This window comes from Ascaphus truei, chromosome 6, assembly GCF_040206685.1.
Source record: "Ascaphus truei isolate aAscTru1 chromosome 6, aAscTru1.hap1, whole genome shotgun sequence".
Lineage (NCBI taxonomy): Eukaryota > Metazoa > Chordata > Amphibia > Anura > Ascaphidae > Ascaphus > Ascaphus truei.
The window spans coordinates 26,769,893-26,791,624 of record NC_134488.1 but is presented as its reverse complement, the minus strand read 5'-3'; the positions used below and the strand labels follow the sequence as shown (position 1 = coordinate 26,791,624).

The 21,732-nt window shown below is 49.6% G+C and overlaps 1 protein-coding gene across 2 annotated transcripts in view; it reads left to right on the top strand.

The window, feature by feature from the left end:
- The first annotated feature begins 5,261 nt into the window (after positions 1-5,261).
- The window catches only part of CLIC4 (chloride intracellular channel 4), a 54,295-nt gene continuing 37,824 nt past the window's right edge, over positions 5,262-21,732 (top strand). Inside the window, exon 1 of one of the 2 annotated variants that reach the window (XM_075603723.1) lies at positions 5,262-5,300. In XM_075603723.1, coding sequence (XP_075459838.1) covers positions 5,277-5,300 — 24 coding nt within the window. In that variant the 5' untranslated portion in view covers positions 5,262-5,276. Of the gene's footprint in view, positions 5,301-6,998; positions 7,414-21,732 lie in introns of those variants that run through there. The other variant, XM_075603722.1, reaches the window with a different exon arrangement.

Genomic DNA, 21,732 nt, shown 5'->3' with positions numbered 1-21,732 from the left:
GTTTTAGTCTTAGAGGTCACGGCGACCTCTCCGTGAGAGACTGCTATTCTAACGCAGGGGGTGATAAACTCCAGTTCTCAACCACGCCCCAACAGGTCAGGTTTTCAGGATTTCCCAGCTTCAGCACAGGTGGCTCAATCAGTCCCAGCTTCAGTACAGTTGGCTCAATCAGTCCCTGCTTCAGCACAGGTGGCTCAACCAGAGGCTCAGTCGAAGATTGATTGAGCCACCTGTGCTGAAGCTGGGATAGCCGGAAAACCTGACCTGTTTTGGGGGCTTGAGGCGCACCTATCGAAAATCGCCTTTTCCACTTTCCTCCGATTTTCGCTTTACGCGGGTCCTCAGAACGGAACCCGCCGTATTAGTGCGGCCTTCCTGTATCTCAGAAAAGGAGTGCAACAAAATCTGGCATTCTGCCTGTATTGATTAGGAATGATCTATGCGGCCAAACTCCAGTCCTCAACGGCTGTAAGATTTCCAGTTCAGCGACATTGTTATATTGTAATTAGGTTTGAATCCGGAATATGAAAACAAGTGCCACACACATGATAACATTCTGATTTGCAACGATTCTTCCTTAATACAGACTGTCACATTCTTGAAGGATTCTAATAGTAAATGAATCTTCTCTGCAGATTAATTGTTACATTAGGAAAGGGTTACAAGTTTTATAATGGGATTGCAGTTGACTTGACATGTCTGGGAAAGGGCCGCGCAGGTGACATTTTAATTACAATCGACAGACAGATGCTATTGATAACTGAAGATACGCTGAGGTCATCATTTCTGCAATATGAGGTTATTCCCTTGTATGGAGGATGGGCAGTTCCTTATCAGGTATGACATCACGTTAACAATAAGGGTTAATAGCATGACATGTTAGGGACATGTTACCACTCTGTAGGTACAGCAGGATTCAGACACCGGTTGCAGGACGTTCACCCTCAGAATGCTGGTGTATGATTCCAAAGTAAGCAGCTCAGCGTTGGGGAACCTTCCCACACCGTCACGGAGCTCTCAGCAGGGTTAGTCGCCACGCTGCTTCCGGGTTACTCCACGCCGGCGTGTGACGTCATTAGGCGGCGTCTCTATGCTGGTCGCGTCTTTGATGCGTCACTGTCTCACATTCAGCAGTCCAGCGGCACACAGAGTCCCAAACACGTCCCGTAGCAGAACAAATGTTCGATTTAAAACCGCAATGGGGATACAAAAATATAAGAATGAAGGAACGCGCCCTCTCCTACGCGTTTCGTACTTCCGTACTTCGTCAGGGAATGAAGGAGGAGGTTCCGAGGGCGGTTCTTATACGCTCAGCATTACTGCTATTGGCCGGGCTGATTGACTTCAACTCCCCCCACCTGGAGAGACACTTAGTCATCCCGTGGGGGCGCTCGATCAACAATTAAACATACATAAGATAAACACTAAAATTAATAAACTTTAATATCATATAGCCTGTCTGTATCAATATATGATATTAAAGTTTATTAATTTTAGTGTTTATCTTATGTATGTTTAATTGTTGATCGAGCGCCCCCACGGGATGACTAAGTGTCTCTCCAGGTGGGGGGAGTTGAAGTCAATCAGCCCGGCCAATAGCAGTAATGCTGTGTGTATAAGAACCGCCCTCGGAACCTCCTCCTTCATTCCCTGACGAAGTACGGAAGTACGAAACGCGTAGGAGAGGGCGCGTTCCTTCATTCTTATATTTCTGTATCCCCATTGCGGTTTTAAATCGAACATTTGTTCTGCTACGGGACGTGTTTGGGACTCTGTGTGCCGCTGGACTGCTGAATGTGAGACAGTGACGCATCAAAGACGCGACCAGCATAGAGACGCCGCCTAATGACGTCACACGCCGGCGTGGAGTAACCCGGAAGCAGCGTGGCGACTAACCCTGCTGAGAGCTCCGTGACGGTGTGGGAAGGTTCCCCAACGCTGAGCTGCTTACTTTGGAATCATACACCAGCATTCTGAGGGTGAACGTCCTGCAACCGGTGTCTGAATCCTGTTGTGCCTACAGAGTGGTAACATGTCCCTAACATGTCATGCTATTAACCCTTATTGTTGATGTACGTGCAATACTCACCATTATACTATAAATAATTTTTTAAATATACTACACAATGGTTTTTTTGCGCTGTTCTTTTTTTGTTTCCATGTAGCCTTGGTGTTTGAGCCATTCCCACAGACCAGCTGCACAAAACCTCACCCGTAAAGGTTGTATTGTATATTTTATACATACCTTTATATGTAAATCACTTTTCCTATCACAATCACTTATGAGCGCAAGTCCTGTTTTTGTTTTCATGACATCACGTTAAATGAAGTAGGGTGTTCTGATAGACGCACTATGCCATATTTGGTCACAGTATTTGGAAGATGGAAGGGCTGACTATGGGATAGTCTCTGGATGAATACAGTTGTGGCAGATTTAGCTAGTGGAAGAGAAGTATTACACCAAGAAGAAGAGACAGGGTTAACATCGGGAGAGAAGATACACCGCAAAGATCGGACAGAAGGTTAGCACCAGGAAAATAATAATGATGCAATCATCTTTGAAGATATTATAACTTATTTGGCGTCACCGCCATTTATATACTATTTCTGACGCCTCGTTTGCATGCACTTTTCACACAATTTGCTGTAACTGCATGGCATCAAAAAGCAGAGGGTCTCTAGAGCTGAACCCCATTAATTTAAGCTCTGGGGATCCCCTGCTTTCAGAGATAGGCCTCCGTAGGGGGTGCCGGTAGGCGCTCCTCCTGGGCAGACTGGGGTATAAAGCTTCCGCGTCATACAGGCTTAGAAACTCCGCCAGTACATGAACCCTGCTAGCCGAGTGGAGAGGCTACCGGCACCACCTACGGCGGTAAATATCTCCAGATGCAGTGGGTCTCCAGAGCTGAAACTAATGGGGTTAAACTCCCGAGACCCCCTGCTTCAAACCTATGTTAATCTTACTCCCCTCCTAAAGGGTTACTAACATAGATATTGTATACTGGGCCCCACCCTAGGCTGCTATGGGGATACAGGCATCACTCACGGGTATTTAAGGAGGAGGGACATTCCTAGAAGTTTAGGTTCCAGAAGGACACGAGGAGAGGAGCCTCAGGGAGAGTAGATCACTAATGTTTCCAAACTAATAGTACAGATCAGCCCCCCCCCCCTGTTTATTATGTTGTAGATAGGGACAGTACCCGTTAAGTTAGGATTTCTGAAAGAAGGAATGGAGTCCTGAATAAGTAATATAAAGGAATACGGCGCGCCATAGAGGGTCTCGGGAAAGAGGGCTCCCGGGTGCCGACGGATCAGCTCTAACTGTGGATCGGTGCTAAAATTCCTCATCAGTCTGTGTAGAAGTGGGAGCTTCCAAGCAGGCAAAAGGTATTGGGTCACGTAGGAAAGACCCGCCAGGACTCCCATAGGGGCTCCAAATAATCGGATTAATACCGATGATGCTTCCGAAGCAACAAGGGGGGCCGGGTCCCACACTTACTCAGAGCACCTAAGTTAAAGTATCTTCATTTGAGTGTTGAGTGGGTCGCTGATGGATGAACCGTATTCATGTATGTGTGATATAAAATACAGTGCAACGTTATTACTATGTGTATGAGCGTCCCTGTGCTTGGGGAACACGAACAAATGAAAGTTGTACTACAATAGCTCCTGGCTCCCATTATTTTACAACCTCTCCACCTCATCGCCCAGCCCCCGGACTCCAGCTCCCGGGACCTGGTAACCCATGCAGGGTTATACATATCACACCGACCGATGTGACCTCCCAACAAGACGGACAGAGAGGGTTGCATTAACAAAATCACATGCTTGGATTCCCTATTTAACAGTCATAATCGCTGTAGATTATAGTAATAACGGTAATAAAAGTAATCATAGTAATTACATTAATAGTAATAATGGTTATGATGGCGATAACAGTGATAATAGTAATGACAGTAGTATTAGAAATGATAGTAACAGTAGATGCAATAATAGAAAGGGAGTCTTTTTATTTATTTTTATTATGATTGATATCTTAATAACAAACAGAACAAAATACACTAGAGTATAACACTGACAGAAAGAAGGATACGGCAAACGTTACACACATATATATATATATATATATATATATATATATATATATATATATCATGGAAATATTACTGTGCGCTCATTTGCATGTCTTAGACAGGTCTGCAGCCCTGCCTTTCACTATTATCCCCCAGCACACAGCACTTCCACTGCAGCAAGGGATTCTGGGAAATGACATGCAAATGAGCACTCAGTGCCACTTTTTGCTTCAAATCCATCTTGACATGGAGTCCTATAAGCTTACAATTCATTGCAACACGTTCAAAATGTGTGCGGTTTAACCCTTCCCTAACTTCTCCCATGGATAACCCTCGGGCAGCGCACTGCGAGCTCTGAAACGCGCTCAGCGGGCGCCGTTGGATAATATCGCTGCGCTTTATTATTTCCTCTGCCTTCTTTCTAAATAAAATATTTTAAAAAAAAAATCAAGTTAAAGAAACACAGTAATGTCGTGTTTTTGATATTTAATGTGTTATTTATATATCTCAAAATCACTACATTAGTGAGTTTCTTTAAATTGATTTTTAAAAAATTTTTTATTTAGAAAGAAGGCAGAGGAAATAATAACGAGATGCGACATTATCCAACGTCGCCCGCCGAGCGTGTTTCAGATCTCGCAGTGCGCTGCCCGAGGGTTTTCCGTGGGAGAAGTCAGGGAAGGGTTAAACCGCACACTTTTTTTTAGAACGTGTGGTAATGAATTGTAAATCTGTTCCTTTCCTCGGTAGCACACGCCCCACGTCACAATCGGACTACTCCCCGTATGGGTTTTTTTTATAGCAACTGAGACGTAGCCCTGGCAAACAGACGTTAGGTCATACATTGCATCAGCTCAGTGTAACAGACCCAACTTATCCCAAACAAGCCTATTAGAGCAAGACTCAGGCGTGGTGCGTCACTGGCTGCACGGCAGCGCCTGGCGATGTATCACAGAGATTCAGTGAGCTGACCGTCTTGCCAATAGGGAGAAGGCTCAGGGAGTAAAGACACTGCCTGGCGCTGAGTTTGGAGCAGGGGATAGTGGAGAAAGGAACTACGGCGCTCTCTGGGACAAAAACAAATAAAAGGTTTCGATACTACCGTACGCAGGACCTATACACAGGATACTATTGATGTAGGTGCACTACTGCGAAGACCAGCGACTGCCGCTCGACCCTAAGGGTCTATCCAGGGCCCTCAGAATGAAGAATGAAACATGGAAAAGGGTAAGGGGAGCGCAGAACAAACGAAATACAGTAATAATCTCACGAAGGGGTTAACACCAATCACCCACTAAGATAGGGGGAAAACTCCACAGGCTGCAAACCGTGGTAGGTGGAAAGGGTCAAAGTGAAGCATGAAATATATATATATATATATATATATATATATATATATATATATATATATATATATATATGATAAAGAATCACTGGCACTCCAATAAAAATTCAATAATGAATAGGTGCATGTCCCATATAAATAATAAAAGTATACATTACCGCATAGCAGCAAAGAGGATTTACACAGCCATGTGTAAGTAAACGGCATGGAAAAAGTTTAAAAGACAAGGAATTTAGTTTTTTTATTGTGTGACAATGTGTGCAGCGCTGTACATCAAATGCCGTGGGCATGTAGCACCTGCCCTGCAGAGCTCACACTCTATTTTGAAGGAGCGGCTCAGCGAGGAAAGGCACTGGCTCTGGAAACAAGGACACAGACATTTATGTAAGTCGAACCCCGGTTCAAATCCACGTGTCAGCTCCGTGGGCAAGTCACCTTAACTCACTGTGCCTCGGGCCCCCCACCCCCAAAACATTAGATTGTAAGCTCTTCAGGGCAGGGATTGTGCCTGTAGAAAGATATGCACAGCACACTACTGTAATGGTCAAGGTGTTGCAGTCCCATTGGGAGAAAAGCCGCTATATGAAATAAAGTGATCCTGTTAATTCGGTACCTGAGGCACAGGGACATAAAGTGACATGTCCAAGGTCACGGAGAGAGCTGACACCGGGGTTATTAGAACCAAGACCTGCCCAGGACGAAAGGGAACTAGGACAGTGACATCTTTAGTAGGATACATGAAGCCGCTTGATACCCTTTTAAAGTATTTTAATAGAAAATATGTTTGTTTTTTTATCAGCTAGCTCAGGGGTGGGCAACTCTTGTCCCCAAGGGCCACCAACAGGTAAGATTTTCAGGATATCCCTGCTTCAGCACAGGTGGCTCAGTTAAAGACTGAGCCACTGATTGAGCCACCTGTGCTGAAGCAGGGATATCCTGATAACCTGACCTGTTGGTGGCCCTTGGGAACTGGAGTTGGCCCACCCCTGAGCTAGGCTCTATTGAAGTCTATGGGATGCTGCTGATGTTATAAATCAGTGAGACTGACCCCAACTCACAGATAAACAATGCTGATATGCCTGGGGCTTGCCCCTGCGTTGTGGGAACCATCAGAGATTAATGATTCACTTGTTTATCCCCTGCCTCTCTCCCCTCCCTCCCCTCTCCCCTCCCTCCAGCCTACACTGTCCCGTTATACAGAGCCTGGGCAAGAAGGAGGGGGGCGTTCTTCATTGTAAGGTTGCTGGCATCTGTCATGTAGGATAGGGAGTGTCAGAAACAAGGCAGAAGCAAAGCCAGAGAGGAGGAGGAGGGGGAGAGACAAGGAGAGGAGGGCCTGGAAGAGGTGAAAGAGAGAGAGAGAGAGAGGAGAGTGAAGGAAGAGAAAAGGGAATAAAGGGAGGAGAGTGAAAGGTAAAAAGGAGGAGGGAAGAAAAAAAAAGCAAGTGGAAGGGAGAGAAGAGAGGGAAGAAGAAGAGTACAGATGTTAAGGGGAGAGGAAGGGGTGGGGGATAAAGGAAAGGACAACCAAACAAGGAGAAAGAAGCTGGAGCAAAAAAAGGGGGAGGGAGTGGGGAGGAGAGCAGAGGAGAGCAGCCCCGGGAGGAGAGAAGTTGGCTGTGTGTGAGTTGTAGCGGCACAATCAGATCAGCACTCTCACTGGGAGCAGCAGCACTCTCACTGGGAGCAGCAGCACTCTCACTGGGAGCAGCAGCACTCTCACTGGGAGCAGCAGCAGCACTCTCACTGGGAGGAGCAGCAGCAGCCGCAGCAGCAGCCTTTATTGCTATCACTGGGAGCAGCAGCACTCTTATTGCTATCACTGGGAGCAGCAGCACTCTTATTGCTATCACTGGGAGCAGCAGCACTTTTATCACTGGGAGCAGCAGCACTTTTATCACTGGGAGCAGCAGCACTCACTGCAGCATGTCTCTGTCTGTGCCACAGAATGGAGTGCTAGAGGACAAAGACAACCTCATTGAACTCTTTGTGAAGGTAGGTGGATTCTCTCCCTGCAGTGCCTGTGTGCCAACCCACCTCTCACCCACTCCCTGTGTGCCCACCCACCTCTCACTCCCTGTGTACCCACCCACCTCTCACTCCGTGTGCCAACCCACCTCTCACCCACTCCCTGTGTGCCCACCCACCTCTCACTCCCTGTGTGCCAACCCACCTCTCACCCACTCCCTGTGTGCCCACCCACCTCTCACCCACTCCCTGTGTGCCAACCCACCTCTCACCCACTCCCTGTGTGCCCACCCACCTCTCACTCACTCCCTGTGTGCCAACCAACCTCTCACCCACTCCCTGTGTGCCAACCCACCTCTCACCCACTCCGTGTGCCCACCCACCTCTCACTCACTCCTTGTGTGCCAACCAACCTCTCACCCCCTCCCTGTGTGCCCACCCACCTCTCACCCCCTCCCTATGTGGCCACCCACCTCTCACCCCCTCCCTATGTGCCCACCCACCTCTCACCCCCTCCCTATGTGCCCACCCGTCTCACTCCCACCCTGTGTGCCCATCCGTCTCACTCCCTCCCTGTGTGCCCATCCATCTCACTCCCTCCCTGTGTGCCCATCCATCTCACTCCCTCCCTGTGTGCCCATCCATCTCACTCCCTCCCTGTGTGCCCATCCATCTCACTCCCTCCCTGTGTGCCCATCCATCTCACCCCGTCCGTGTGCCCATCCACTACCCCGTCCGTGTGCCCACCCACCTCACCCCCTACCTGTGTGCCCACCCACCTCACCCCCTCCCTGTGTGCCCACCCACCTCACCCCCTCCCTGTGTGCCCACCCACCTCACCCCCTCCCTGTGTGCCCACCCACCTCACCCCCTCCCTGTGTGCCCACCCACCTCACCCCCTCCCTGTGTGCCCACCCACCTCACCCCCTCCCTGTGTGCCCACCCACCTCACCCCCTCCCTGTGTGCCCACCCACCTCACCCCCTCCCTGTGTGCCCACCCACCTCACCCCCTCCCTGTGTGCCCACCCACCTCACCCCCTCCCTGTGTGCCCACCCACCTCACCCCCTCCCTGTGTGCCCACCCACCTCACCCCCTCCCTGTGTGCCCACCCACCTCACCCCCTCCCTGTGTGCCCACCCACCTCACCCCCTCCCTGTGTGCCCACCCACCTCACCCCCTCCCTGTGTGCCCACCCACCTCACCCCCTCCCTGTGTGCCCACCCACCTCACCCCCTCCCTGTGTGCCCACCCACCTCACCCCCTCCCTGTGTGCCCACCCACCTCACCCCCTCCCTGTTTGCCCACCCACCTCACCCCCTCCCTGTGTGCCCACCCACCTCACCCCCTCCCTGTGTGCCCACCCACCTCACCCCCTCCCTGTGTGCCCACCCACCTCACCCCCTCCCTGTGTGCCCAGCCACCTCACCCCTCCCTGTGTGCCCAGCCACCTCACCCCCTCCCTGTGTGCCCAGCCACCTCACCCCCTCCCTGTGTGCCCAGCCACCTCACCCCCTCCCTGTGTGCCCACCCAACTCTCACCCCTCCGTTTGCCCACCCAACTCTTCTTGCAGTGCCTGTGCGCCCACCCACCCCCTCCCTGTGCGCCCACCCAACTCTAACCTCACCCTGCAATGCCTGTGTACCCACCCACTTCTGACCTCTCCCAGCAGTGCCCTTCCACCTCTCACTACAGTGCCTGTGTGCCCACCCACCTCTCACCCTTCCCATGTACTTCCATGCACAGCTGGGTGGTTCTCCATGTACTACCATGCACATATGTGAAGCCCCTGTTGTAACAATCAGACACTGTTTAGCTTGGGCAGCGATCTGGTAATTGTGGCATGCTTATCTTGCAGGCTGGGGTTGGATGGCAATAAGACACTGTCAATGTCTGGTTACCTCCAGATAACTTTGATCTGTTTTAATTTGCTAGCTGGTCTCCTAGTATTTGTGTTGCTGCTGTGGTGTGGTCTCCATGTCTTTCTTGTGTGCACATTGTCCAACTTGATTTTGTGTGATCTTTGATAAGGCAACAAGGCACTTCTAATGCATGGCCACATTTTGGAATATATACTTTCTGCTTACAGACGTGGGCCTGTGATGGTAATAAAAGAGGTTAGGTCGCCTTTCATTAATTTTTGGTTTGCCTTTTCTGCAACTTTTTCTAACTTTAGAGAGTCTCTGCTGGTAATAAGGCACTGATGAAGTTGGGTGACCACGTGTTCATTCTGACATCTTGCGTCCCAACCTATCTGTGATGGTAATAATACACCAAGTTGGTTGCGTGGCAACCAGATCATTGTAGTATGCTTCATTTTGCAACTTGTACTGCCTTTGGGGGAGATGAAAGGGACAGTGGGAGGTTGACAGTGTCTCCATATAGAAGCAATAAGGCACTTGAGAGGTTGTGTGGCTAGCAGGTCTGGTAGCAGAACCAGGATAGGCATAGGATCAGCAGGGAGTCACGGTCTCAACCGAGAGCAGAGCTAACACAGACATGTCATGCTGGTCCTCAGACCTCATGTACCGACCCCTCACTAGCTCTGGATCAGGCGAATCTAGAAAACAAACCGGGATAGAAGGAAATGTCTCCTTTTTGCGCAGTCTGGATATGCTGGATCACACTGGCTTTATTTTGGCAACAGCGAGTGCGTAAAGGGGGCATCTCTGTTCGGTGTACCCCCAAATCTTCTAGTGCACGGGGCAGCCGACTCCAGTCCTCCGAGCCACCAACATGTCAGGATTTCAGGATATCCCTGCTTCAGCACAGTCGGCTCAGGCAGTGGTCGAAGACGGGGCCACTGATTGAGCCGCCTGTGCTGAAGCAGGGACTGATTGAGCCACCTGTGCTGAGGCAGGGATATCCTGAAAGCCTGACCTGTTGGTAGCTCTTGTGGCCTGGAGTTGACCACCCCTGCCCTAGTGCTAGTACAGCCATGGACAATGCCCGGCTTGATGTACCATTCCCGCTCTGACCTGATGTTGCTTTTTGTCCTAATGTTACCCCGCACGCTGGGAATGTTCCCCGGGGAGAGATCTGTGTCCTATTTTCCCCAGCCAGCTGGAAAACTCCCTGTTCTCACGGGCCAGCACACTGCGCTCACTTTTAAAGCATCAGCGGGCGGGTCAACGGCCTCCTGACCATGCGACACTGTATGAGAGTGCCGAGTATCTTTCCATTCTACACCCTGCAGCGCATTGCGACAGAGTAAAAGGGCCCAGCTTCCGCAGAGCATCACCATGATATTCCTTTTAGTTATTATCTGCAGCAAAGGTCATTGCACAGTGACCTCCAGCGTGAGCGAGACGGCAAATACAGGTTTTAAGGGACAGTCCCTCCTAGGACTAGAGATCTGATGACAGCGAAAAGTTTAATGTTAGCAAATGGCCCCCTTAAAAAAAAAATTAAATAAATAATTTGCATAAAAACCCCACTGGTGAGCACATTCATGTCTGCAACCCCTGCTTCCCCCCATTATCTCTTAGGCTAAAGCCCCAGTGCGCCCCCCACAGGGTGCCTGGTGGCGTTCGTTCTCTGCATCAGCACGACCTGATGGACCCGAGGCGTGGCGGGGGCGCGCAGCCATGACATCACACGGCTGGTCCGACCCTCATTGGCTGAGCTGCCGACGTGGCCAAGGCTCGGCCACCGCGCCAAAAAACACGAATCTTGTCTTTTGGCCAAGGCGCGTCGGGCTTTGTGAGCTCGCGCCCACGCTGGGTCCGGCCCCATAGAGGGCTGTACTTTGTGTGTGGCGTGCACGGGGGACGAAGACTTCGCATGCAATGCATCCACTGCAGCCAGGGATTCTGGGAAATGACACGCAAATGAGCACGCAGTGTCACCTTTAGCTCCTATAATACAGTAATCTTTCCAAAATTGCTGGTCAGGTTTTTTTTCTTCTGTTTGCCCGCTGTTGTTTTATTTCCACGTGTTATGCAGCCATAATTATGCAAAGAGATAAAGAGGAAGAGCACCAGTTGTCCGATAAGATTTAATCACATACACGAATGAAAACAGAAACATGTTTATTTTTACATGGGAAATGAGTGAAAACTTGCTGGTGATTCATTTTTTACCAATAAGCTGTCTTAAACTTTATTTTTATGTGGGACAATTAATGATGTAAATTGTGCAACTGTACTCAGCACTGCTCTATAGTGTAGTATAAGTGATTTGGGACCTTAGAAATAAACCACTGTTAAGCGCATAGTGAATATTTACTGCGGCAGGTACTATAGTAAATAGTTGCAGCAAAAATCTCTGGATACCAGAATCTTTCCTAAATAAAAAGAAACTTTATGCTATTTGGGAACATAAAAAAAACCTCCAGGATTTTGCCTCAGACGTTTAGGGTTTGTAAGGCATTTTCTTGGCTCCCAAGCAGGAAATATCACCATTTGCTGACTTTTTTTGTTTTTCTTTCTCGCTGCAGAATATTTACAAAATTCTGAGCGAATAAGAAAATGTGAGATAACGGCCCAAGAAAGAATTAGGCCAAATATACTGGCAATGAGAATAATAATATTTCTGAAAGTACAGTAAATCTGACACATTTATGATGCTTCCTTAGAGTCTTCCTGAAAGGTGTGTGTGGTGTGTGTGTGTGTGGTGTGTGTGTGTGTGTGTGTGTGTGTGTGTGTGTGTGTGTGTGTGTGTGTGTTCTGATGGTGGATTTGTAATCCCTTTTCAAACAATAGAACAAAAGTGATTGATTGACAATTGACCAATTCTTCTCTGGAAAGAGATTAGATAAGGATTGTAAAAACAACAATGGTTACCGTGGAAACATTTAAAGGGACAATTGCTACGTATTCATTTTGTACAGTACAGTGCCTGTTTTTTCTTCTCTATAGTATGTTCGTGCTCACAATTATTTTAATGGTGTATTTTATTCATAAGAAACTAGCCCAAAGCCTCGCATTATGACTGCTTATCCTTGTCATTAGTGGCCTTAAATCTGAGAAAGTTAAAAAAAAAAAAAAAGGACTCCCCCCCCTCCCCCCCTTCTGATAAGAGCCCTTGCAGTTTGCATGGAAAACAGCCCTGTGCTGCCGCGTGTGGCAGAGAAAGTGAGAATACACAGCAGAGGTGCCATGTGAACATTCTGCTGCAGGTGCTAGGCCTTTAAAAAGAAATAAATACAATATAAGACTAGGAAAAAATAAATAAAAAGCCTGTATGAATTTAACTCCTATAATGTTAGTATTTCCTGCTCTTTAAAATAAAATAAAAAATAGCGTTGAAAATCATGGTGGCCTTAATCTCTAGCGCCAGAGGTTACCGTGGTAACGTTTATACCAGGGGTGGCCAACTCCAGTCCTCAAGGGCCACCAACAGGTCAGGTTTTCAGGATAGCCATCTTGAAAACCTGACCTGTTGGTAGCTTTTGGAGGACTGGGGTTGGCTACCCCTGCTTTATACCACTCTGGGCTCTGGGCCGGGCTTCATTTTAACCTTCCAGATAATAATAATAATAATAATAATAATAATAATATTTGAAATACTTTTATCTGAACGAAGCATCAGAATAAAAACATATAAAAACAGCGATTTAGCATGGACTGAATGAAATGGCGTCACACGGAGCTCACTTCCAAAATAGGCCGTACAGGGGGGGAACTGCCCCCCCCCCCTTTTTTTTAAAACGTTTTAAAAGATATTTATTTAAAGTGCTTTTACGTGTCATTAAATTACTTTTCGCCTATTAACACTGCACATCACAACAGTTTGACACCCAGTCCTCCCCTCTGTGTCCACGGACATTCCAGCATTGAAAGGGTTACAGCCCCCCCTGCAGTGATCCAGCATTGAAAGGGTTACAGCCCCCCCTGCAGTGATCCAGCATTGAAAGGGTTACAGCCCCCCCTGCAGTGATCCAGCATTGAAAGGGTTACAGCCCCCCCTGCAGTGATCCAGCATTGAAAGGGTTACAGCCCCTCCTGCAGTGATCCAGCATTGAAAGGGTTACAGCCCCTCCTGCAGTGATCCAGCATTGAAAGGGTTACAGCTCCTCCTGCAGTGATCCAGCATTGAAAGGGTTACAGCCCCTCCTGCAGTGATCCAGCATTGAAAGGGTTACAGCACCCCCTGCAGTGATCCAGCATTGAAAGGGTTACAGCCCACCCTGCAGCGATCCAGCATTGAAAGGGTTACAGCCCCCCCTGCAGTGATCCAGCATTGAAAGGGTTACAGCCCCCCCTGCAGTGATCCAGCATTGAAAGGGTTACAGCCCCTCCTGCAGTGATCCAGCATTGAAAGGGTTACAGCCCCATCTGCAGTGATCCAGCATTGAAAGGGTTACAGCCCCTCCTGCAGTGATCCAGCATTGAAAGGGTTACAGCCCCTCCTGCAGTGATCCAGCATTGAAAGGGTTACAGCCCCTCCTGCAGTGATCCAGCATTGAAAGGGTTACAGCTCCTCCTGCAGTGATCCAGCATTGAAAGGGTTACAGCCCCCCCTGCAGTGATCCAGCATTGAAAGGGTTACAGCCCCTCCTGCAGTGATCCAGCATTGAAAGGGTTACAGCCCCTCCTGCAGTGATCCAGCATTGAAAGGGTTACAGCCCCCCCTGCAGTGATCCAGCATTGAAAGGGTTACAGCCCCCCCTGCAGTGATCCAGCATTGAAAGGGTTACAGCCCCCCCTGCAGTGATCCAGCATTGAAAGGGTTACAGCCCCTCCTGCAGTGATCCAGCATTGAAAGAGTTACAGCCCCTCCTGCAGTGATCCAGCATTGAAAGGGTTACAGCCCCTCCTGCAGTGACCCCGATCCCTTGGGGCAATAAAGGAGGGTCCCCTGGAGAAACAGTGCAGATGTTATGCAAAGGATACACCTGTCTCCGCCCATGGGGACCCGGTTGCTAGGAGAGCGACAAGAAGGGATGACGCTGCGGAAGATACGTCTTCTTAATCCTTTGTATAATAGCAGTGTATGTTAGGCTGCGCTTATAGTGCCTGGCGACGCGATGGCGCTCCCAAACAAATCCATTGACTCTGTCGCAAGCGCTTATAGTAAGTGCAACGGTGACGGTGTGAGCAAAAATTTTGAAGCCGGGTAAATTTTATATTTTAGAGACAGTCGCCACATGTGACTGTCTCTAAACCAATCAGATTGCGCTGCCCGCCCCCTTAGTGACGTCGCTAAAAACCTAATTACAACTTTCGCTAATGGCGACGGGTGACGTCATCCGTCGCCAGCACTATAAGCGCGGCCTAACACAGCTAACAAGTTATTGTATCAGAGTTATCATGTCTGAGTTAGAAACAATGGCGGAGTCTCCGTGAGGGTGTGTGAGGGTGTCTTACCTTTTCCCTAGCAGGCCCTCTCCTTTAGCGTGGCGGCGTCACATGGCGTGTGACATCCGTTGCAACGACAACGCAGCAGCATGACGTCATATGCCGAGGAGGGCCGCCCTCCAGCCTACAGGCAGCAGAAACGTAATCCCGCCACTGGTCTACAGCAGTGTTCAGAAAATGACAGTGATTCCGTCTTTTAAAGGGGGGAGGAATTGAATGACGTACACTGACGTGTGTAGTAGTACAGAGACGTGTGAGGTGTGTAGTAGTACAGAGACGTGTGAGGTGTGTAGTAGTACAGAGACGTGTGAGGTGTGTAGTAGTACAGAGACGTGTGAGGTGTGTAGTAGTACAGAGACGTGTGAGGTGTGTAGTAGTACAGAGACGTGTGAGGTGTGTAGTAGTACAGAGACGTGTGAGGTGTGTAGTAGTACAGAGACGTGTGAGGTGTGTAGTAGCAGAGACGTGTGAGGTGTGTAGTAGTACAGAGACGTGTGAGGTGTGTAGTAGTACAGAGACGTGTGAGGTGTATAGTAGTACAGAGACGTGTGAGGTGTGTAGTAGTACAAAGACGTGTGAGATGGGGAGTAGTACAGAGACGTGTGAGATGGGGAGTAGTACAGAGACGTGTGAGGTGTGTAGTAGTACAGAGACGTGTGAGGTGTGTAGTAGTACAGAGACGTGTGAGGTGTGTAGTAGTACAGAGACGTGTGAGGTGTGTAGTAGTACAGAGACGTGTGAGATGGGGAGTAGTACAGAGACGTGTGAGGTGTGTAGTAGTACAGAGACGTGTGAGGTGTGTAGTAGTACAGAGACGTGTGAGGTGTGTAGTAGTACAGAGACGTGTGAGGTGTGTAGTAGTACAGAGACGTGTGAGGTGTGTAGTAGTACAGAGACGTGTGAGGTGTGTAGTAGTACAGAGACGTGTGAGGTGGGGAGTAGCACACTGACGTGTGAGGTGGGGAGTAGCACACTGACGTGTGAGGTGGGGAGTAGCACACTGACGTGAGGTGGGGAGTAGCACAGAGACGTGTGAGGTGGGGAGTAGCACAGAGACGTGTGAGGTGGGGAGTAGCACACTGACGTGTGAGGTGGGGAGTAGCACACTGACGTGTGAGGTGGGGAGTAGCACACTGACGTGTGAGGTGGGGAGTAGCACACTGACGTGTGAGGTGGGGAGTAGCACACTGACGTGTGAGGTGGGGAGTAGCACACTGACGTGTGAGGTGGGGAGTAGCACACTGACGTGTGAGGTGGGGAGTAGCACACTGACGTGTGAGGTGGGGAGAAGCACACTGACGTGTGAGGTGGGGAGTAGCATACTGACGTGTGAGGTGGGGAGAAGCACACTGACGTGTGAGGTGGGGAGCAGCACACAGACGTGTTTAGTACCAAAGCACAGATCCCGGCCAAAATTGAAATACTTTTTTGATTTAAAAAAAAAACTTGATTGGAGCCGTGGCGTGTTCCCGTGCTACATTGAGCCGTGGCGTGTTCCCGTGCTACATTGAGCCGTGGCGTGTTCCCGTGCTACATTGAGCTGTGGCGTGTTCCTGTGCTACATTGAGCCGTGGCGTGTTCCCGTGCTACATTGAGCCGTGGCGTGTTCCCGTGCTACATTGAGCCGTGGCGTGTTCCCGTGCTACATAGAGCCGTGGCGTGTTCCCGTGCTACATTGAGCCGTGGCGTGTTCCCGTGCTACATTGAGCCATGGCGTGTTCCCGTGCTACATTGAGCAGTGGCGTGTTCCCGTGCTACATTGAGCCGTGGCGTGTTCCCGTGCTACATTGAGCCGTGGCGTGTTCCCGTGCTACATTGAGCCGTGGCGTGTTCCCGTGCTACATTGAGCCGTGGCGTGTTCCCGTGCTACATTGAGCCGTGGCGTGTTCCCGTGCTACATTGAGCCGTGGCGTGTTCCCGTGCTACATTGAGCCGTGGCGTGTTCCCGTGCTACATTGAGCCGTGGCGTGTTCCCGTGCTACATTGAGCCATGGCGTGTTCCCGTGCTACATTGAGCCGTGGCGTGTTCCCGTGCTACATTGAGCCGTGGCGTGTTCCCGTGCTACATTGAGCCGTGGCGTGTTCCCGTGCTACATTGAGCAGTGGCGTGTTCCCGTGCTACATTGAGCCGTGGCGTGTTCCCGTGCTACATTGAGCAGTGGCGTGTTCCCGTGCTACATTGAGCTGTGGGGACTTTGTCTCAGGTGCTCCTGTTACTTTTTTTTTTAAAGATGGCGCCCGTGGCCATCCATTAGGAAGACACCATTGGGATGTCCCATTGGCCTGTGGTTTGGCAGAAATGTTGATTTCCCAGGATGGGTGGAGAACACGGAGCTCCTAAAACTGAGCATGTAAGTATCTCGGGATGCCCGGGAGGACCACTGAGCAGAAAATAGCACGGCGCGGCTCCGGAAAATCTCCCGGTTCGATTCCCGTTAGAAATGTTATATACATTTGCGTAGACGGGATTGCTACGTTAAAGCCGCAGTCCAAGCTGCCGGTTATTTTTTTTACATTTTATTTATTTTCCCCTTTAATATGTGCATCAATACAATCCGCACAATAAGTAATTAGCTAAGTTGCCGATCGATCCGTTCTCCCGTGATCGATCGATAAAGATTTGGCTCGGGGGTTCACTAAATGGCTTCCAGTGCAGCAGAAGAGGACCAAAGATGCAAAGTTCTGTGGGGAAGATCATGTGACCAGGCAGTCACTAGATACAATTGGTGCACTGCTAGAGAGAGGGCAGGGCTCAAAAAGGAGGTGTGCCAGAGCCTGTTTCAGAAGAGGAAGGGGATGCGACTTTGTAAATGGTTGCTATAGAAACAAAAAATGCTTGTTACATTATAATACATTAAAAATGTCATTCACAGTGGGTTGAAAAAAACAGGGCTACAAGTATTTTCTCATAGCACAGAAAAAACACACGTTTGGTCTGCAGCTTTAAATTATGCTGATTAAACACATTTGAGAAACTGTTTTACGTTTCTGCCTTATTTTGGTCACTTTGATACGGTTGCCGAATCCTTCACTTATAACCTTTAAAATTTCCCCAAAACTCCAAAGCAGGAGATTATAATGCTGAATATTCGGTGATCTTCCCTACGGCGTTGAGGCCTTGCGAGCAAAAGTATCATCCATCAGCAGCTCCGTCACCATCTCGCTTCCTTTGAAGTGGGTGAAGCCGATTTCGGACCCCAACCTCCGGTCCTTGTGACCTTGGGCAAGTCGCTGCATCTGCCTGTGGCTCAGGCACCAACATTAGATTATAAATTCTTTGGGACAAGGGCTCATTTTGCTGGCAAAATTCTATGCACCAGTCTGCGTACAGTATCGGCGCTATGTACAGTTATGGCGGCAGATAAGCTGTTCCATGGCTGAGTGCTTCCTCTTTCACCGGATCTGACTTGGCGATGTCTGATTAATGCTCTCTGCTCTCTTTCTCATGACCCTTCCCCCACAATGTCCTCTTTAGTCCCTGCCCCCCATTCCCAGCCCCACCATGCTGTTCCCTCTCCCCACCCCACTCTCACGCTCTCTTGACTTGTGTTGTCATGCCCTCTGCTCATTTTCTTCTCCCCAGTAGCCGCTATGCTCCCCCCCCCCCTCCCTCCCTCCCTCCCTCTCTCCATCTCTTTCTCCCCTTTGTCCTCCTCTCGCCTCCAGCTCCTGGTTGAGGGCAGCGCTGGGACTCTGGTAATCTTAACCCCTCCCCTGCCAGAGACGCCTGCGCATCGTTTCAGGAAAGATTTTATCGAGCCTCTGTAGTCGTGACGGGCGACATTTTGGGGGATTTGGATCTGCGTCGGAATGGCCGGTTCCTTTGGGACGCCGGATTTCACGCGAGCCAGTCTCAACGAGGACGTGTTAGTCTCTTCCGGATTTGGTTGATCACCGACAATCTAATCAGTGGGTTCCGCAATCCGCTGGTGGATCTTAAGAATCCGTGGATTCGGATTGCTGAATCCGCTGATTGGATTCTTTCAAATCCGCTGATTGGATTCTGAAGTCCACCAGCCGTGGTTTCGGATGAATCCGCGCCGGATTTAAACTGGAACAATCCGTCGACGGATTTGACACCGCCGAACAGATTTTGAATGGAAAGCGCGGGAAATCCCGCGAGACGGATTTTGACAGCTCCGCTCGTCTCTACTCTGTAGCAACTAACATACTTTCTCCAATTTGCGTTGCGTTAAAATTGGCAGCGCTGAAAAGTAATGCAAAGCTTCAGAAAAGCCGCGCCGTGGCTGTGCAGGCTTCTTACATACGTCGCGGCGTTTGTTGCATAAAGGGATTTTTGACACAGCCCCCAATGTTGAATACATGATACGATTTTAATTTAAAACAGAATTATGTTGGTTTGGTATTTACAACTCGTATTGGTAAATATCAATGATTAGTATAATATTATTAATAATAGCTATACTGTCAAAATAATACAAACAAATGTAAGATAATGAAACGTCCGTGTGTGCGTGAAATCAATATTTGTTTTGATACATAGCAACAATTTTTTTTAACATTTAAAAAAAATAAAATAAAAAAAAGGACACTGGTTTGAAGCAGGGGAGACGTGTTAACGGAACAATTCATGCTGTTTTAATTTTTTTTTTTAACAGGATTGAGCAGGGGGTCTCCGGAGCTGATCCTCATTAATTTCAGCTCTGGGGACCCCCTGCTTCCGGAGATACTTACCTCCGTAGGGGGTGCCCGGTAGTGAGCTAGCTGTGGTTTAAAGCTCCCTTGTTACGCGGGCCAATAGGAAGCTACACCTGATGATGTCACGGCTTCCTATTGGCCGGCAGGACGCGGGAGCGTTGAAAGCGGCCATTGCTTGATCACCGCAATGCCAAATCTCCGGAAGCAGGGGATCCCCAGAGCTGAAATTAAAACCCAGCCAGCTCAGCCGGAGCGGCTGTGAGCACCTACTTCAGAGGCAAGTATCTCCGGAAGCAGGGGGTCCCCGAGCTGAAATTAGTGAGGATCGGCTCCGGAGACCCCCTGCTTCAATCCTGTTAAAAATAAAAAAAAAATTAAAACAGCATGAATTGTTCCGTTAACACTTTGACCGACCTCTCAACTCTCGCTGGTAAAGATTTAAAAGGACAGGAGTCCGCTGGGATAAGCTTTTTCAATAATACTATTTATCTTAAAATCACTTTGACAAACGCACAATCCATAACCGCTTCGTACACAGAATAAAACCGACAGTGATGTCACAGCAGCAAGAGAGACGCCAGCTGCCAGAGTGGAGGTAACGGCCGCAGCAGCAGGAACTGAAACCCGTTCCACCGTCGGATTGTTGATTTTATTTATTTTTTGGAAATACACAGCACGCTACAAAAATCAGCCAAAAAACAGCCGGATTTCCTGCTCTCCAGCCCCGGGGCCTCTCGCTCATGTACTTGTCACGTCAAGACCCTCGAGAGGCTGACGCAATCTCTCTGCAAGATGTACAAGGCTCTCCCTGTCTGCGTCATCTGTTACCGGCAGGAACGCTCAAATCTGCCGGTTGGAGCGGATTATTACCGAACGGCGTTTTCTTAGGCTGTGCTCATGGTGGCGGCGTTGCTACGTGCGCGCCTCTGGAACTCTTTACCGGTTTTCCTATTGCAGTTCCTCAAGTTGCCCGCTGCCGGAGATGTAGCGCGTCGACGCTGCTACATTTTGGCCAGACGAGTCAATTTGTCATTTCGGGGCTGCAGTCGCGGGACGTCGGCGTCACGTGAGCTGGTTCAGCCAATGAGGGCGAACCAGCGTCGTGACGCTATTGCCACGCCCCCGATCGCCTCCCCAATCTCCTGCAGCCAAGTGCACAGATCGCTGGGGCTGCAGAAGTGCGCGCAGGGATGCGCATGGTTGCCCGCATAGTAGCGCGCACCTCCACGAGCACGGCCTTACAGCGCCCTTGTGCGTTTTATTGGCAGTCGCTACTGGGACCAGTGTGTACCGATGGCAGGGTCAACAACCCCTCGAGTGCCTCCCGTGACATGGCCACCACGGGATGGAGGTCCGGCACGTGACGCCCACGACGTGGTGGGGACGCCGTGGGCTCGCTGCTCGTTTTTTTTTTTTACGGGAGATGAACAGCGAAGAGCGATCACATGATCGTGATGTGCCTGGGGGGAGACGGGGGCCGGGGGGGTGGCAGTCCCATATCTTGGTGCTTTCAGCGTTCAAAGGCTTAAGGAGCCATATCTGGGTGATTGATGCCTGTTTTACCCAAATCTGACACCTTCAAGAATTTTCTAAATACTAAAGTTAGTTTGCGAGTTACTTGCTGGGTAATTGTACCGGAGTTACTGCGTGGGGTTTTTTAAATGTCCGATTTAAATGGGAAGCCCTGACGGATGATGTTGCGCCTTCCTATTGGTCGGCGCGAGGCAGGAGATTTAAATCCGGCCCATATTTGCCGGCGAGTATCTCGGGAGCTGCTGGGTCCCCGGAGTCCAACGTAGTGTGGTTACGTCTCGGGCTTTCAGCTTGTTTTCTGGGGGAGACCGCGTCCTGCGCTTCCGTCATCCCTGACCCCGCCCGCGATCACGTGATGGCGATGTGCTGCAGGGGGGCGGTGACACTCTGGTGTTGCTGCCTCTCTGGCACCCCAAATTCTCTCTGTGCCTTCTCAGCTCATGTAACTCCCCACGAACCATGTGCCTCTCACAGGTTAACCCATGAATGCCAAAGTGGATGTGGTATCGGAGTCTCTCCATGGCGTGGTAGCTCACGTCGGAGAGCCAAAGGATTAACATTTTCACTGCTGCAGAGACGCCCCAACCAGAGGGTTAGTGTGACGGCCCTAGGGTGTATGCGCCCCAACTTTATTTCCACGCCGACAGTACCACAAATAAATAAATTCACTTTATAGAGATCAATAAACATTTTGACACCTAGGAAAGGAAAATTGAAAACAAATGGGGAGGGGGGGTACCTTCTATCTTGTTGATTCTGGTTTTACCCATTTCCTTTTGGTCTTTTCATCCATTGCTTCCTCTAGTCCTGACTCCCTCACCGACTACTTAACGTTGAACTATCTAGGTATCCA